The 18,578-nt window shown below is 44.8% G+C and overlaps 1 protein-coding gene across 2 annotated transcripts in view; it reads left to right on the top strand.

Annotated features, from left to right (window-relative positions):
* IQCA1 (IQ motif containing with AAA domain 1) overlaps positions 1–18,578 on the top strand; it is a 106,373-nt gene that overhangs the window by 4,999 nt on the left and 82,796 nt on the right. For both annotated transcript variants that reach the window (XM_027735146.2, XM_027735145.2), the window contains exons 2-5: positions 5,906–6,230; positions 9,367–9,480; positions 11,561–11,743; positions 12,460–12,531. In XM_027735146.2, coding sequence (XP_027590947.2) covers positions 5,906–6,230; positions 9,367–9,480; positions 11,561–11,743; positions 12,460–12,531 — 694 coding nt within the window. The remainder of the gene's footprint in view (positions 1–5,905; positions 6,231–9,366; positions 9,481–11,560; positions 11,744–12,459; positions 12,532–18,578) is intronic.

The following is an 18,578-nucleotide window of genomic DNA, read 5'->3' as shown; positions in this document are numbered from 1 at the left end:
ATTACACATCTAGGATGGTTAAAGCTGAAATAAACTTCATTTGCACACAGAGAAAAGTGTGTTATAGGAAAATGCTGCTTGGGATAGGACAGGATTGTCCTGCTCACCCCAGAGGGAAGAGCAGCCTCCAGCCCAGGCAGGAGCTGCAGCCTGTGGGACAGAAGGGCAGCCCTTGGAGCACTCAACAGCAAAGTTCAACCCAGAATTTAGACTTATTCACTTTGGCATGTCCTCCTGTAAGAGAACAGCCCTTTTCCCTGTCAGCCCTGAGAGTCTGGCTGGAGCAGGTGCCTCAGACCTGCCAAGGTGAGGTGCTGCTGCTGCTGCTCCATGAAGCTGCTCCCTCGCCTTCCCTGCGGTTTCCCATTACATTTCTGCCACACAAATCCTTTATCCCTTATTGTGCTTCTGTCATAGGACCCAAGACTGAAATTGGAGATGACAGAAGCACAGAGCTGTTCACGGTAACAATGCCAGCAGGCTGTGTGTTTTCCTCCTGTCACAACCAAAGCCTGCTGAGGTTTATCCTTTATTTTCCCTAAATGCTTCCAACTCTGTAAAACTTCGTGGCTAGAGCAAGCATGCTTAAAAAGTCATCTGGCAGAGTTACATTCACCACCAGCTGAGAAGTTTGGCATAATTGTGAGACTAATCTTATTTAAGGAGCAAGGCAGGCTTAAACAGGCTCATGAGCCTGCACTGCTCTGAACTGCAGGCTAAAGGCTTTTAAATCAGGAATTAATTCAGACAACATTTCAGCCAATTTGGTTCATGGAGTCATAGAATATGCTGAGTTGGAAGGGACCCATCAGAGTCACTGAGTCCAACTCCTGGCCCTGCACAGGACACCACAAGAATGCCACCACGTACCTGAGAGCATTGTCCAAACACTTCTTGAAGTCACAGGTTGTGTCCTAAGGCCACACTGATCTGTTTCTGCCTGCACCTGTCCACCCCCAAAAATGTTTGTCTATAATAAGACAAAAGAGAAAAGAGGGGTCTAGTCCTATAGTATTTTTAGCCCAGCAATTACCCTGCAATACCTGAGCAGGCTGTAGTGGGGAAACAGCTAACTGCTGGCCTGGATCAGCCAGTCTGGTTTTTAGACTAAGTCTGGTGTTTTTAGAAAGAGAGAAAGAAAAAGAAAAGCAGCAGCATTTGTACAAACCCCTTTTCCTCTAGGGGCCTCACTTTCCCCTCCCAACCTTTGTCTCTTGTTTCTTTATTTTACAGAGGCTGCAGGGCAGGGTTTCCCTCCCCAGTGTTTGCCCAGGGCTCAGCACAATGACTGACTTGTGTCTGGAGGGGACCCTGAGGACTGGCCCCTGCACACACTTCCTTGTCACTAGACCCCCATCTTGGTCCCCTCTGCTTCTCTGGGGGACTGCTGACTTGTCCTGCGTGGTGGTGGATAAGTGCTGGGCTCCTTGAGCCCTGCTGCACGTCCCCTTGCTCTCACAAACCCTGTGGTGCTTTCTCCAGTCCCTGCTGACGGCCCAGCACAGGCCAGTCTCATCTCCTGAGAAAGGAGAAACTCAGGTGGTTTGCAGTGGCAGCAGAGGTGCTTCAGAAATGTTTTAACACACACGATTTAGGGCTCATTTAATCACACAGGAGCTTCCAAATTAGGTGATGAGAGCTGGGCCAAATCAGAGTCAAATGTTTTCCCTTCTCTCTCTTAATAGATGCTCATCTCTCAGAATAAAAGTAGGGCCCATGCAGCACTACACTGCTACAGCATTAACGTGGCTGGCTGTGAAAGCAAGAGATATTCCCTGTCCTCAGAGGACAGCCCAGAAAAAACAGGCATCAAAGCAGCCCACAGACAAATCCAGGGACAGACACAGCTTGGAGTGCAAACTGTGCCATGTCCTGGAATAGCAGAGACACTATTCCCTTTGGCAGCCAAGTAAAACACCAAAACACTTCAGGAGGGGGCTAAAGAAAAGCCACACAAAGGTGACCCCCACCGATGCCAGATTCTATTCTCAGCTCAAGAGCTGTCTGAGGGACAGTTTGCATGCTCAGCAGAAATCCTTCCAAAGTTTTTAAGCCTTAGAACCAGTTTAAAACCAGTGAGCAGGCTCACCCCGGCTGCACTCAAAACCAGCACACTTGTCCAAGTGTAGGGAGAGATGGCTCAAGCAAGCATGCAGAGTTAGAGGGCCCTGGAAAATTAAAATGAGGCAATATGTAACTTGGCAGGATTTTAAACACCTCTATAACTCGAACAGAAAAAAACATTGCTAAGCTTCGCTCTAAATGAGGAAGCTTTATTTTTTGAGCAATAAAAGTGAGATTCGAACAAGCAATCATGCTACAGCAAAAGAGACTTCTTAAACCTGTGCTTTGGACTCTGTTTCCACATTGTGGGAGTGAAGAGAAGGGACATAAGTGAGGAGTTAAAGCTTTGACCTTCCCTCCAAGCTGTAAGTCACCAGAAAGCACTCTGGGGGCTCTGGAGTTTAGTCACTTGATGTGTTTTTTCCACATCCCATTACAGTGTTGCTTATTTTCCCCATAACACCCCTATTTTGTAGTTGCTATGACAATTTGTAGCATTACTTACACTGCTATATGCATGGAGACATCTGGAGACAGCCTTCTTCTCCAGCATTTAATGACCTTATGCCTTGAGTAGGGAAGTTAGCTCAGTCCTGCTGGTTACCTGCACTAGTTAGATGCTCTAATCCCATCTAATTCAGATGCAATACCACTGGATACAGCTCACAAGCTGCTCATTACAGAACAGGAACGAGCCTACAAGATGAAGCAGTAACAGCAAATAAAGCCAGCACACTCAAGGCTGTGTTGTCCTCCCCCTTCAGTGTGTGGAAGCAATTTAGAGGGAGTTCACAACTTAATGCAAAGGGACACTGAGCAAATAGGCAAAAATTCAAATGGAGACTTGGGTCACACGTTGTCTGACTGCCAGGCAAGGAAAGGCAGCCCTCTCCTTTGCTTTTAAGGCATAACCTTGAAGTTACTCCTCCTTACTCCTCTTGCACACGTTTGTCTCTAAAGCTGAAGGGCTCCTCTGGTTCACAGCAGCTCTGTGAAGTCCCTCAGGTATGGCTATAAACACCAAGTACACCTGATCCTTCAAACTAGTCCGGGAGAGCTCCTATTTGGGCACCAGTAAAACCTGAACTAAGTATTTTAAACCTGTTCTGGGGAGGGGAAACAAATAGCTCTGCATGCGTCCTCTAGGATTTTAATCAGGGTGAAGCAAAGAAACACTCAAATCACTTCTCTGCTTGCCCTGTCCTGTTATCAAGTATCTGATGTCCCCATCACATGCCTAACAAACTGCAGCCCTAGGGCCAGGTCCCTCCATGGTGTCAGTCACCCTGACCTCAGCAGGTACACAGGGACTATTAGCCTATCCCAGCTGAAAATGTAGCACTTCCACATCAACCTTTTCCTTCAGTACTTCATTTTCCAGCGGGCCTGTCCTTTCTTTTGCCCTCATTTACACAAAACTGCTGCAAAAGCTACAATCATACCATAATATCCACAGTCTTAACATCTGACCCCCAGCAACGTGCTTGCAATCATCTCAGTGCTTGTCCGCTAAAGCAATGCTTTATGGAAGCAATTACGTTCTATCTGTAGTGCCTTATGTTAATGCCCTCCCGGCCCCCTCCTCCCTCCACAGCTCATTCAAAATATAAAAAGAGACTGGATATTCGCTGGCTCAGCAGGAGGAACCACTTGACATTCCTCAGTCAGAGGAGGCAGAAAGGGAGATGATTGTAAATGGGAGCGGACGGTGGCGGGGTCGGTTCTTGGCACAGTTGGCTCTCTGCAATAACCTGCCTGGGAAACGCTCCAGCTCATGGATACCCGGGGCTCGTAAATCAGCTGGGTGGCTGTGGGGACAACCCTCAGGGCTGGGCCCCCCCAAAGGTTTATGACCTCCCCACTGTCTGTGAGAAGTCACAGCAAAGTACGCACAACACCGCGCTGTTTCCTCCTGTGTGGAAAACCCCGCGCACCAACACACATCCTCCCGTATCCTGGCTCCAGAGGAAGCGTTCAGAACTCCCATGGATCACCCAGCAGAGCTCCCACCTACTGCTGGCCTTGTTTGTGCCTATCTTTTCCACTCTGCTGGGTTTATTCTGCTTATCTCCTGCACCTGGGTTAATTACTGCAATTGAGTGATACCAGTGGTGCAATAGGATGTAAGTGAAATGGGAAGAAAGGAAGGGGAAAGACCTGGGTGGGCTGCAGAAGCTTTAGGAGAAGCAAGACCAGCTGCATCCTGCAGAAACCCAGATCAGCTGAAGAGCATAATAGACACTTTACAAAGTTAATGGTGCAAATTCAATAGCAGGGTTCAGGTTATTGGTGTTTTTGCCAACTGCTCCAGGTAGTCCCAACAGCCCTGTCAGCATCCAGGATGTGCAGAACACCCCACACTCACGGGCTGGAGTCTGTCCTGTCCATCCCACAGGTCCCTCTTGCAGCACAGGCCTCAGGTCATTCTGTACTCTGCGATTGGGAATGATAAGATCAGCTGACAGAAGTCCAACTGAGGCATTTACTAGGAAGCACAAGCAATTTTAACAGCTGGCCAGCTTTCCAGGCAGAATTAACACACCAGCACCCCTCGGAGCAGCACGAGGTCTGCTCTGAAAGCTCATCTAATAAAGGCAGGGCCTTCTACTGTCCTCATCCTTTTTTTGAGAAGCTCTAGGAACAGCAAGTGATAACTTGGTTAAGCACCACTTGGTCTAGATTGCACCACTGAGGTCAACGGCCTTTGTTGCTAGGACTAACAAACAACGGTCAGCTTTCCCTGTTCCCATTCCCACTGTTTTCCCCTCCTCCTGCAAACCTGCCAGCATGATTGAACTGGTTTTCTCCCAACATAACTGAGTCTCAGTGCAGAAGGAATTTCTTAGCTCTGCTACAAGAGAAGCCTTTTCAAAGATGTAAGATTTTTAACACCTATCACACCCAAGAGTCTCCACCTGGCAAAGAGAGGTTACAAAGGAGAGCAGGACCTAAAAGTGTCATCCCTACGACAGGTGATAGCACCTTTCCATGACAGTCCTGCTCTTTGAGCCCTTATCTGAATAAAAGCCTCAGTGCCCAGAGTCCACTTCTTACACCTTTAGGTTGATTTCCCAGGATATTCTGCACTGATCTCCTTTTCTCACGAAAAGCCACTGACAGACAGTCCACACTCACATCAGAGCTCCACCTATTCCCACCAAAACTACCCAGAGAACAGCATCACTGCCCTCTGGATACGAAGATGGTCTTAGGTGACATCTTTCATGCCACATAATCCTGTAGCCACTGGACCAGATGTTAAGCAATTGCTTGGAGAGCAACAGTTGCTACCATAGAAATAAATCAAATTATTTTCCTCATTTGAATATTTGAAATAACACCCACAGCTTTGCTCTAGCATTGGCACCAACCCCACCCTTACCCTGCAGTTAACTGCAATCAACCACTGCAGAAAGGCAGAACAGCAACACAAACTTTAGAAACGCCAATTGGTCCTCATCCCAAACATGCAGAGGCCTCCAATAGACCTTCCCCATTAAAGGGCTTTGGGGGAGACATCTTTTCTATTAAACATCTTCTCAGTTAGCACCACCGAATAAAACCCCTGGCACTGTTGGGGGTTGTAACTTCAAGCATCTGAAGGATGCTTCAAGCGTGTTAAGCATGAAGTTGAAAAGCTTTTAAGCTTTCTTCAGTAAAAAGAGAAGCTTTTGCTAACGGTTTTTCAAATATTTTGTAGTTAAAAATCTCTTTATAAATGTAATGTCTCGTGTTTCCAGGTTTGTTTTCTTGAGAACTCCACACACACAGAGCCCTGGCACCGTTGTGTGCTAACTCTTGCTTTCATGTCAGGCTAACACGGTCTCCTCTTTTCAACCAGCACTTACTGTAAGATGTGGGCAGACGCCCAGAAAGACCTGGACATCCTGCTCCAGAAAGAGAGGGAAGAGTTCCTGCAGCCAGAGACGAACCTCGGGAAGGTGTCCAAGATGTTGGCCACTTCCTACATCCAGTACATGGAAATCTTCCGTAGCCTGGCGGCCGCCTACGACCACCTCATCCACCGGCAGAAGCGCGCGGCAATCCGGCCGGTGCTGGACGGCGTCATGGGCCGCATCCTGGAGATTAAAATGGAGATGGTGAAGCTGGACAACTCCGAGTGCCAGTACCTGGATGACATCCTGATGGAGCTAAATCGCCCCCTGGTAGGTCTGCCTCTCTTGTGAGGCTCAATCCTGCAGGCCTGGGACACTTCCAGGGATGGGGCAGCCGCAGCTTCTCTGGGCTCCCCACCCTCACAGCCAAGAATTCCTTCCCAATATCCCATCTAACCCTGCCCTCTGGCAGGATTAACTTTGACTGCTTTGCTGGTGGTGTCAGTAGCTTGACTCTGACAGATTTTCATGTGGGATTACACAGAAAATAGGAACTGTTGAGTAAGGTACAGTCCACCTCAGTCTGCCCTTTGTGTCACGGTGAAATCAGCCCGGCCAGGCCTCTTCCAGAGGTCACAGGCGATGCTGAGACTTGCACAGACAAGTCTAGTGAAACATTTGAGACAAATCTCTGACTGCAAAGGAGGCAGGAGCCGGGAGCATGTTCAGTGCCCCGGTTCGAGGAGCGCCTGATGGAGGAGCAGCCCCGGACAGCCCACGGAACACGAGTATGGCAGCGAGGCAAAGTGCTGGAGCTGTGCTCTGAAAGCAGGAGGAGAAACCAGCTGGCAAAGGTGGCTCCTTCTCTCGCAGACAGCTCCATCTATTGTCACATTCAGGTACCACTGCTCTGTTAAAATCAGCTCAAATTCCTGCTTTTTTCTGCCGTCTCAGTCCTGGGATGAGTTGCCTGATATCATTACAACATTTTCTGAGATTTGCAAACATGTTTCTTTTTGCCACTCCACACTGCAAATTTAGGATAGGAATCACAATTAATTTTAACCAGCTCTACCTTCTACTTTAATCACTATTTTAAACTATTTTCAACTATGAGAGAATATAAACATCTCTGGGGAAACTAATCCTTCAAATCATGTTTTGAAATCCTTAAGGATTGCTGTTTTCATGACTTAGCAGCAAATCCACCTCCAGCAAAATACTGGCAAGTCTGAAAAGTCTTGCCTGACACCTACTAAAAAACAAGCGTAAATTCAAATTCCTGCACCACACCTTAATTTTAAGAAGGCATAACATACCTACCTACCACAAAAGAAAAGATTTCAGGGGGTTTTTTCAAAGAAAACGTATTTTGCAGTCAATAGGAATACAGATTAATGTTTTTTATAAAAGGTTCACATATTCTTGGTAACAGAACAAAATTACTTGACAAATAACTCCTGTTTCTCAAAGAATCTCAAGGGTATGTCTAGTCCTTCTTTTCCCTGTATTATCGTGGGCTAAAATCCAGCGTAATTGTAGGCAGAGAACACAACAGAATTGTCTCACTTTATATCTTATGTGATGATATTGCATACTTTGTGCTATGTCACTGTAAGGCCAAGCTTCATATTTCTCCAGTTCTGTACCTTGTGTATTTTGTACAGTTGCCTTCCAACATCCAGTCACTCAATTTCCTGGGCTAATTGTGAAGGTATTTGGATCCGCAAATCCCCGTGTGGAGCCAGGAGTGGCTAAAAAGCTGCAAATTTGACTTCGGGATAAACATCCCAAGCCTATCTTTTCAATGCTGGGCCCCAAAGAGAGATTATGAAGAGAAGCAGTCTCCTTTCAGCCCCGGCATTATGGCTTTGATCTCATCTTTACAGTCAGTAAAAGTCACAGTCCAGAATTACTTGTGGTTAAAGGCCAGGTTAGACATCAGAGATACCTGTCAGCCCTACGTGGGGGTGTCCAGACAAACCCCTTGATTTCTTACACCTCAAAATGGCCAGATTTGTAAATCTACCCACAGTGGTTTGCACTCAAAGTAAAATGTATAATCATTTCCATCAACTATCAAGGGTGTTGGAAGGTGCAAACAGGGAGCTTAGCAAGACAAATGTTTAGAAACTGTAGCTGATCAGACCTCTGCATTGATAAAACCATCAGGGATAAACACAGTCCCACTTGGAAGCTTTGTTATGGTATGCCCTGGTCTGCACCAGTGTGCTGCTGAGGGAATTAGTAATGAATCTGGGAATTGGTAGTTCACAGGGGCAGTTTTCCTTGGCCACAGCCTTCCCCACATATTCTGGAAGTTGGAAGGCCTTGGGGCTCACAAGCAGCCCGTTCACCATGTGCCTGGGTCAAGGCAGAAGTGCTTTTCTCCTCCCTGTCCACACCACAGCTGGCACTGAGGCTACAAGGGTCAACTCAAAGGTCTCCCTGAGCAGGTCAGAGCCCACCAGTTTTCACAGCAGACAGATCAGGGAGAACTGATATCTCAGCACCAGGTCTTGCACCTGTCCTGGGCTCCACAAGTACCTGGGGACAAACTACTGCGTAATTTGACCGTGCAACTCCTCCTGAGTAGCACGACAGGGTAACTCCTGCCTGTATCCCCCATCCCTCCTTCTGGGCAAATCATTTGCTCGAAGAATTCCTGAAACAGAATATAGGGAACATGGACCAGTATGAACCAGACCTATGAAGACACGTTCCCCCTTCAAGAAATATACTTGCCAGTAGCTGTTCTTGAAGAGTTATCCCTAGTCTTCATATGATACAAGGAACAGGTTGTGTCACTCTGCAGCATCTTAACTTTTGGGGAGCTTTTTGTCTGCTTCTCTGTGTCTTTTGTCATTTCTCAGCAACTGTACAGGAGAAGAATCAGAAAAAATGTAAATCAGTAACATCTTTTTTAAGATGGAATCTAGTAAAGACAGGCTCTTCTAGTCATGCCTCATTTTAAGAAGTGACTGAGATATCTCAGTCACAGACAGTGACAGATTGTTGACAGGTCAAAATACCTGTAGACAAAAAGAATTAGGCTCTGGTTCCTTGCAATGGTTAAAAAAGTGCAAGAGAATGGATCTATTTTTCATGTTGATTAAAACAAGAAGTGGGATGATCACACAACCAGAGCTATTCAGTTTGGTGGAAATCATGTTTAAATTTCCGGCAACCCTGCCAAATATTTTAGCAATTTGATAATATAATTGAGCCATTATAAAAAGAAATATTTCTGGGCTCACATGGTTCAGAAACCAGGTTGATTTATTTGTTTTTGTTGAATTAGGCCTTAAGTAATTGCAAAGTAACAGCAGCTGTTACAGAGGTCAAATTCCCCAACGCTCAACAATCTCTGTTCTATTTAATTGCTTTGTAAAGGTGTTCAGTTAACCAGTAATGTGATTTAAATGCAGCTCTAAAAACATATCTCCTGCCTTTCTTCTTTTTCTAGGAAGACATAGAAATACCCATCCCAAAGTATTTCATTGAAGAAAATCTGGAAGTTCTGCAGCAGAGGGAGAAAACCCTTGATGAGATTTTGCTGAATGCTGGTTTGCTAGAGCAGGTAAGTGTATCCCTTACCTACACATCATACTTAATTTGTTTAGTTTATAGCCACACGTGTCTGAACACGTGAGCCACTGGAGTGAGAAGTACTTTTATAGCAGTTAGGAAGTAATAGTCTGTTTACAGATAAGGCACCAACAGAAAGTAACACCAGATTTTCCTGTCTAACAATATCCAGTCACATCCCGAGTCTGGTTAAGACTGAAATCATTCGGCTCTGCTTGGTGTGTGAGAGTGTCAGAGAAAGGGCAGCACTTTGGCCAAGTTTAGTAGGTGCTTTATTTGTCTAGCTAACCCTCATCATGTAATTAGTCCTACTGAAATCAGGCTGGGCTTAAGCTTTCCTGAACCAGGATTCCTGACTGGAGCGGGCAGAACTGGGAGTTAGGTCAGCACAGCTGTTGGCATTCGGCTGTTTACAACCCTGAACAGGGAGTGCAGTTTCTGCCGTGCAGCCACAGAGCTGCAGCTGCTGGGAGGAGTAGAAAATTGAGTTTTGGCAGAGCAAAAGTGATTACGGAGAAGTACATGAGTGCTCCAGTGAAGGCTGGTCTGGATTTGATATACTTCTGACCTCTTGGAAATGGTGTGTTGCCTACGAGCAGGTCCTGCTGATCCCTTGAAATAAACATGCCTGGACAACCTGGATTCATGGATGTGACAGCCATAAGAGACAGTCCTGATGGACCACTTAGTCAAACTGCTGCACTCCCCACCAGTGAATTCTCCACCAGAGACTGTGTGTGTTGGTTCCATAAAATAAGGGAGGGAAAGTTCCCAGGGCTAGAAACAGCCCCAGTCAGACAGAGCCTGCAGAGACAGATGCTTTACTGGGCAGCTGCAGCCCCACTGCCCTCCCCAGGAGAGCTCTGGGTGAGTTCTCTGCTCTTCTGGCACTCTGGTGTTGGTTTGAGGAGATCCTGTTTTGGCACATTATATCCTGGAGCCTTTTAGTTTCCCACAGTTTTGCTCTTGCCCCTGTTCAACGTGGCATCCATCATAGATAATGCTGTCTAGTGTGCAACCAGCTCACCTGGGAGCACCAGGCTCTGGCAGGATCCAGGTCTCCCCTGCCAGGCTGCCACAGATGCAGAGGAGTCAATAAACATGAATAAAATCATCTCCCACAGTGTGAATGCAGTGCCTGTGCTGCACTTCCAGCTCAGTGACCGCTGGGATTGCTAGAGGGTTGTCAGCACTCCTGCACACAGCCTTGGACACTCAGGAAATCCTCACTGCTGTGCAACAGGCCATGGAATTCTCCAGTGTCCGTGGCACTGCTGTTACAGGCAGTCCACCATAAATCAAAAACAGTGGAGTGAATCTGAGCAATCTGCTCTGCACATCATTTGTCCCTCCGTGTAATCCTGTCGTAGAAAGCCCTGCTGAAAGCAGTAAGTGCCACACAATATGTGTAGAAGGATTAAATGTGAACTGTCTCCAGCTGTAACAGCCAGAAAGGACACTAATTCAGCTTTTCCATGGAGAGCATCAGAGTTCTCAGGAGTGAGAAAGGGGAGTCCGTCTCTCCACCTGCACTGCTCTGTTTTTCCCCAAGCCTCTTCTGCCTGGGCTGGGCTGACTCAGAACAGCCTCTCCTTCCAGTCAGGAAAACAACTGCAGTCCCAGCAGCACATCCAGAAACACATCCCTTCAGAAAAGGAAAGGAAAACATTGCACAGCCTAAGAAAAGCACCTTTTAGTAGGACATAAAGCCCCGTGGTTCTTTATGTCATTTTTCTCAGATGGCCAAAGTTCAGCAGGATGTGTGAGCCATGCAGAGCCATCGTGGCTTCCCACTGTAGCACCAGCTTTTCCTCATCACACATCGACACACCAGGCTCACTTGCTTCTCAAGATCCTCAGAAATACACCTCTCACAAGATATCAAACTTCCAAGACATTGCAAGGTAGCCCTGAGACAGGAGCGTCTGCAGTTTGTGGCAGGGTATTTTCATCTTAGAAAGTTTCTACAAGTAGTTCATTTGCTGTTTCATTTGCTAATTGAGGTAGGCAATTAACAACTTATAACTCTCTTACTTTTCTTTGTTCCTTCCTTTTTGGCTGCGTTGTTGAAGAAACCTGTCGAGGCCATGACACTTCCAGAGGCCATCAAGTTGATCCAGGTGGCAGAACGGGCTCGCCAGGGCCGCAGTCGAGCGAGGTTCATGAAGAAAATTTACCTGGAAGAGAAAAGAACAACTAAACAAGAGGAGCAGACGGGTCGGAGTCCAGATGATGCTGCCACTTGCATTCAAAAGGTGAATTTTAATTTAACAACTATTCTGGCAAACCCAAATGACAATGTTCTGTTCAGAAGAACAGCTGTAGACAGAGCTCAGAGGATGGGAAGTGTTCTGCAATTACCACTTTTAGGGTATCCAGCAAGGTAAAATACATCACTTAAAAGACTTAACAAAATGAGATAGGGCCCTAGATGTGAGATCAGTGGAAACAGTCCTGCACTGGCAATGCAGGATGACTTTATAACCTACCTGTTGTTTTTCCATTCTGATTTTTATGACCTCAGTTGCTCTTTCTGGCCTCCCCTTGGAATTCAGTGCATCTCAGAATTCATGCCTTTTCTTGTGATCTCCAGGGAAGAAGTTCATTCCATATCTTGAAAAGATGACAAAGGGAGATCAGTAATAAATTCCAGAAAGAGTCCTTACATATCAATAATTCAGGCAACTCAGCTTGATGAGAACAAGAGCTCAGTCGAAATATTAAGTCTGAACACTTCATGAAACCATGATAGTGTTTTGTTTAGAAGCAAGATATACCAGTGTGAGGGATAACAAACCTCAGAACTTGTTAAAAAAATATCAGATGGCAACCTGTTAAAGAGCAATAGTGCAATAGTTTCAATTGTATATTGTGCCTTTCCTTCCTCTATTTGTTTTTTCCTGTGCCTGCCCCAGTAAAGGAAGCTGTAGCAAGGCCCATTTATCTCATTGGAGCTTTGTTTACAATTCAGGTTTGGCGTGGATATGTCCAGCGCAAGAGAATAGAGAAAATGAGAGAAGAGGAAATGATATTCCTGGGGATCGTAAGTGGTGCTGCCTAGAGAATAGAAAATGCCACCCTCTGTTTGTTCTTCAGACTTTCAAAATTCAGCACAAGATGGGAAATTAATTTCTAAGATTCTTTCTGTTTTAAAAGGAGTCTCTAAGGAATAGAGAACTAAACTGGAATGATAGATGGCACAGGAGTAGCACAATTTGTCTTATGCTGAATGGTTTTGTGCTGTCTGTACATGGCCCAATGTGTGTGGCAGATGTGGAAACAGGCTGGGTAGAATGTGCCCCAGGTTTGAGGGAATTTGACCCAGGCATGATAGAGCAAGGAAATTTTATTAATCAACTTCTCAGTCATGACTTCAAGGCACGTGAGCTGCCTTATTTCTGGAGCAGAATTCACAGAGTCCTTAAGGTTGGAAAAGCCCTCTAAGATCATCAAGTCCAACTCTTAACCCAGCACTGCCAAGGCCACCACTCACCCGTGTCCCCAAGTGCCACATCCAGATGGATTTTAAGTCCCTCCAGGGATGGGGACTCCACCACTGCCCTGGGCAGCTGTGCCAGGGCTGGACAGCCCTTTCAGTGAAGAAATTTTTCCTGATATCCAATCTAATTAAAGCAGCAAAGTCCTCTTATCCCACCCCTTTGCAAGTCACTGAATGTGTACGTCAAGAATAGGGAAGAGAAACATGAAAACTGGCATATTAATACATCAATATTTCTCTAAGTCCATATAAAAATAATCAAAATATTCCTCCCATCATACTGCAAAAGCACAGGGAACAGCTGTCTGTGGTCAGTTACATTGCACAGAGTGAAAAAAAAAACCCAAACAACAAAGTACCCTTTCCAGAAGGAACCTGTTCCTTCCCCAGTTCTACAGCTCTTAAATGATTAATTTATAATTAATTTATAAACTGGTAGTTTAATTTTGAATTTGAACATGCTTTCTTCTTCTCCCAGACAATTTGGGTGATTTTCTTGCCCGGCAATGGAATTACCCTTGGCTACCTTATAGGGTTATGAAAACTGATTGTGCCTATAGCAAAGATCTCCCAACAGTTAGGAATAACCTTAAAATGTTACCTTTAGAAAGTAAAATATACATTTTCCTAAGGTTTGCCATGTTAAATGCACATAACACCTTATGGATTATTGCCTTTAATATCTGCTGGTCATTAACAGTAAACATGGCTAAACAGAGCCACGGGGGCCAGTTCTGCCTCTGCTTCAGATAAAATTCCCAGAGATTTTGAACTAGAGCAGACCTAATGGTGAATACTTGGGATATGCTGAAAATGAGTTAGAAATTACACCCTTTGAAAAACGAAGGATTGTTTCCTATCAAATCCCATGACAGTTTCTGTTGAGTCTTAGGAAGGAAATCTAAACCTGGCATCAGACATTGGAGGGTTCACAGCCAAGCCCTTGTTTCATGGTGGCCAGTGGTGGGAGTAACTGATAACTGAGATGTGAACAGCCAGTTTATGGGGAGCATAACATAATCTATATGATCATGGGGAAGGAGGGAATTAAAACCAAACACATCTAGTGTGTTCATTTCCTGACTTCCATTTAGGAGCAAAGAGAATTGATGTTTGCTACTCTGCACTCTGACTCATTGCTCTTTATCCAGTATATAATCAAAGGATGTAGGGAAAAAAATAGATACCTCTACATAAAATAAAAGAATCTGTTCATCTCTCTAGTGTTTTTATATTTCCCTGCACTTTTCATGCTGCATTCCCTTCCTTGGGTTCTAAAGGAAGTGAGCGGCAAGCAGACAGTGGTTCCCACTGATAGATAGGCAGTGAGCTCCAAAGGTCAAGTCCCTTTGATGTATGGTCACGTCAGGCCTCTGAAAAATGACCACAGATCTTCATGTGTAAATACGTTGAATTTGCTTTTCTAATGCTGCACGACTTAGATAAATTAGAAGACCCAGCCATCCATTACCCCAAGTCCATCCCAAAGGAGACTTGACTTTTGTTGCAATAAATATAATTTCTCTTACAATTAGGGCTTTTCTAAAAATGTCTGTGTTACTTTCAGATAAAAACTGCTTTGCAAAAAGAGCTGGTCCATTTGAAGTTCTGAATAATGATTTCTGGGAAAATTCAATTTTGTTGGCCTAAAAAATAGGAAAATAGGTGTAAAACCCAAGAATTGTCCAGTCTTTTGCTTAATTCAGTATTATTTTCTTTACTGTCTACTTGGTTCACAAAAATTTATGTATCTTTTCTGGAATTTGATTCTATTTCATCTTCAGCTTGATGACAGAGTACAAACCTATGTTCCAGAGATTTTTCTTGGCTCTAAAGTAAAGCCTCATTATTATTATTATTATTATTTATTAAAGCCTAATTGCAGAAACAGCACGATTCCCTCAGCACATGTTTTTCTAAACCTCCGATAAATCACACTTCGATATACCAGTTTAATTTGTGAAGAGCAGTGAGCCTCCTAAGAGCACATATATCTTGATAACTGTATCCTGACCTGTTTCCTGATCTTCCCCACGTTCCTGCCATGGTGCTGTTTACTGCCAGCTCCACACGACCACCAGAACCACTGCTCCAGGCACAGGTCTGTGTCACAGCCACACTGACCACGCTGATGTGGCAAGGAAACACATTAAGCTGTCTGAAAACACACACGTGATGTCTGAACAAACCTACGTTTCCCTGCCCTATTGTACCATTACGGCTCAATTTAACCTACTATTTCTGCAGTTCTTAAACTGGCATGTACTTCCACGGGTCTGTTTCTGCAATTTATAAATTCCCTGTCACTAAACACCCCGTTTAGAGCTTGTTAGGATTGTTTAATTTTGCTGCAGAGCAAGCTACTTATCAGCCTGGTGTAACTGGATGTGTGAACTGGTTTTTGGCAACTGCTTTGTCTCAGGGTAGTGCAGAACAGCCCGAGCCTAACAATGGATCCACACTCGTCGCTCTCCCTGCAGGACTCTCCTGACAGGGCAGACCCTGCAGGAAGTTATACTTATAATCTCAGAACACAGGCTACTGCAAAGAGGAAAGGCTGGTTTTAGCAAAAAATGTTAGGATAAACAGTTTGCCATCAGACTGATTTATGACAGGGGAGGAGGATGTAGGAGACCAGAGGAACAGTTGGCTGGATCGAAACAACCAGGTGGGAAGAACATGAGCCCAGGCGTGCCCGGAGGCCAAGAGACCAAGGGCACCTGGCCTGGATCAGGAATAAGGTGGCAGCAGGACCAGGGCAGTGATTCTCCCTCTGTGCTGGGCACTGGTGAGGCCACACCTCAAGCACTGTGTCCAGTTCTGGGCCCTTCCATTCAGGAAGGACATTGAGGGGCTGGAGTGTGTCCAGAGAAGGGAATGGAGCTGGAGAAGGGTTTGAGACACAGTGGACCAGGACAGATAAAAGGACAGTGACACATGTGATGTTTGGCACACTCCTCTTCCCTGGCTTTAAAAGCTGCTGGGTCCTGGGGTGATGACTGTCTACCTTCCTCTTTCCTTTTCCCTTCTCTTTCTTCCCCTACCTTTTTGTTCTCAAAATACACTGTAAGCCAGACCAAGAAATTCCAGTCAATGCCTTGTTAAGTGCCTTGTGTCTGGATAAGCTAAAGTGTGCCAAGTGCCTTATTCTAGTGCAATGTTCTAAAGTTTGAAAGTAAAAGTTGTTACTGAACCCCCTGAGAATTTTGTTGTTTCTGCACTGCCCAGAGTAAATCAAACTCCTTTCCCCTAAACCCACTGAATGAGCTGGGGAGCTGAGGAAGCAAGAACACAAAAAGACAAGTCTCTCTCTCCCACCTGCACTGCTCTGCTCTGTTTTTCCCCAAGCCTCTTCTGCCTGGGCTGGGCTGACTCAGAACAGCCTCTCCTTCCAGTCAGGAAAACAACTGCAGTCCCAGCAGCACATCCAGGAACACATCCCTTCAGAAAAGGAAAGGAAAACATTGCACAGCCTAAGAAAAGCACCTTTTAGTAGGACATAAAGCCCCGTGGTTCTTTATGTCATTTTTCTCAGATGGCCAAAGTTCAGCAGGATGTGTGAGCCATGCAGAGCCATCGTGGCTTCCCACTGTAGCATCAGCTTTTCCTCATCACACATCAACACACCAGGCTCACTTGCTCCTCAAGATCCTCAGAAATACACCTCTCACAAAATATCAGACTTCCAAAGATACGGCAACACCAAACAAGCCCGAGCTGAGGGACCAGACCTGCTTTTGCAGCTTTGAGGCAGGAGTTCCCCCAAGGCCTGGATATCCCCTTGCTCATGTTTTCACTTGATGAGCACAAGTGATCAATCCCAGCAGAGCCAAGTTTAAATGCTTCAACAATTCCTAAGACTGAGTCCTGTGTGCTCTGGACATGCACACATGGAAGCAAACGCCTTCTTGTCTCACAGGTACCTCTGGATTTACAGTTACACAGCTCACAATGTGCTATTCCCTAATTCCAGCCCTTCCCAAAAACGTAGTGGTGCGACACACGCTGTTCTGTGATTTTCTTACATAGTATTTCCACCATCCTTCCTTCCTCTGTATCCAAGGCCAGCTTGGACGGGGCTTGGAGCAACCTGGGCTAGTGGAAGGTGTCCCTGCCCATGACAGGGAGTGGCACTGGGTGAGCTTTAAGGTCCTTTCCAACCCAAACCATTCCATGATTATATGATCCTTTTCACATGAAGAGATCCATGTGGTCTTAAATAAAAAGCTGTTCCCTCCTTCTTACCTCTTTTAAACATACCCTAATTTAGGCATGTTGTCTCAGATAACACTTTTATTTATATCTGAGAAAACAGTCTGCCAAACATTCTTTCTTATTTGAATTCCTGATAAATATAATTCATTTCATCCAGTCAGAAAAAAAAAATTAGCATTTCCCAGAATAGCTTTCTGTGTAAACATTATAGACTATGGCTAAATAAATATTACACACGGTTTAACAAACTGCAAACTCCATAAAGTGAAATTTAAAATATTTCTTCAGCTCTTAAAAGTGAGCAGTTCCAGCACTGGTACAGATCAGGCCTGGTTTTGCCAAGCATAAGATTAAAATGACTTTTGCTTTACTTGCAGCCTGGATGTCAGCACAAAGTTATCTGTTATTTCACCAGGCAGCGATAACTAATCTGTCCTGTTTTCAATAAGAATTTTTAACCTACTTATTTTTGAAACAGAAACACTCTGGGAAGCAAGAAACAAGCTAAATAATTTGGCTTTCATTGGCTGGACTCGCACTAACAATGAAATCACTGCCTTGCAGAGCCCAAAACATACTTGCCTTTTTTAGTACAAGTTGAACAGCATTGCCCAGGTATAATATCAGAAATAAACACAAGCAGAATTATATAAACTCATGAATGGTAATGTTTTCTCCACTTCAGATTTTCTTATCTTCTTTCAAAATGCTACGTATCAGTATTTTCCTAAATATATATTCCGTAAGTCAATAAAACAACCATTTTCAATATTTTTTTAACAAGACCTCCTACTACAGATGCTTTGTTTGAACGCATATGACAATTACTTTAATTGGCAAAGCCATTGAAGTGAATCAGAGAGTAGGGAAGCTTTAATGAATGCAATATATTTTGCTTACTTGTTCCTTTTTTGTGCCTAATTTAGGAATTCAGCCATATAATTGATTTGGCTATCAGTATTTGTGTACCATGGAACCTACATTAATACAATTTTCATTTGGGGGGTTGGAACGAGATGAGCTTTAAGGTGCTTCCAACCCAAACCGTTCTGTGATTCACGAGACAAGAGACCTCTTCAAAACACATTCTTCCCTCAGCCAGGCAAATTACACTGGGGAAATAACGAAGCAAGAACACAACTAAATCCTACATCAAACTTTTAAATGTAGTTTGGATCACAGTTTAAAATTCAGTAGAATCATATCATGAAATCACAGGATGGTTTGGGTTGAAAGGGATCTTAAAGCCCACCTTGTTCCACTCCCCTGCCATGGACAAGGACACCTTCCACTAGAAACTAACAGTTATAAGTCAAGGACAGCCCCTGGTTACTTTGGTAGTAAATTCTTTTAGTCTACTACTAAGGAGTTACTTG

Source organism: Pipra filicauda, unplaced genomic scaffold, assembly GCF_003945595.2.
Source record: "Pipra filicauda isolate LSUMZ 115617 unplaced genomic scaffold, ASM394559v2 scaffold282_size1924045_pilon, whole genome shotgun sequence".
NCBI classification, from domain to species: domain Eukaryota; kingdom Metazoa; phylum Chordata; class Aves; order Passeriformes; family Pipridae; genus Pipra; species Pipra filicauda.
This window is presented reverse-complemented; position numbering and strand designations above follow the sequence as displayed.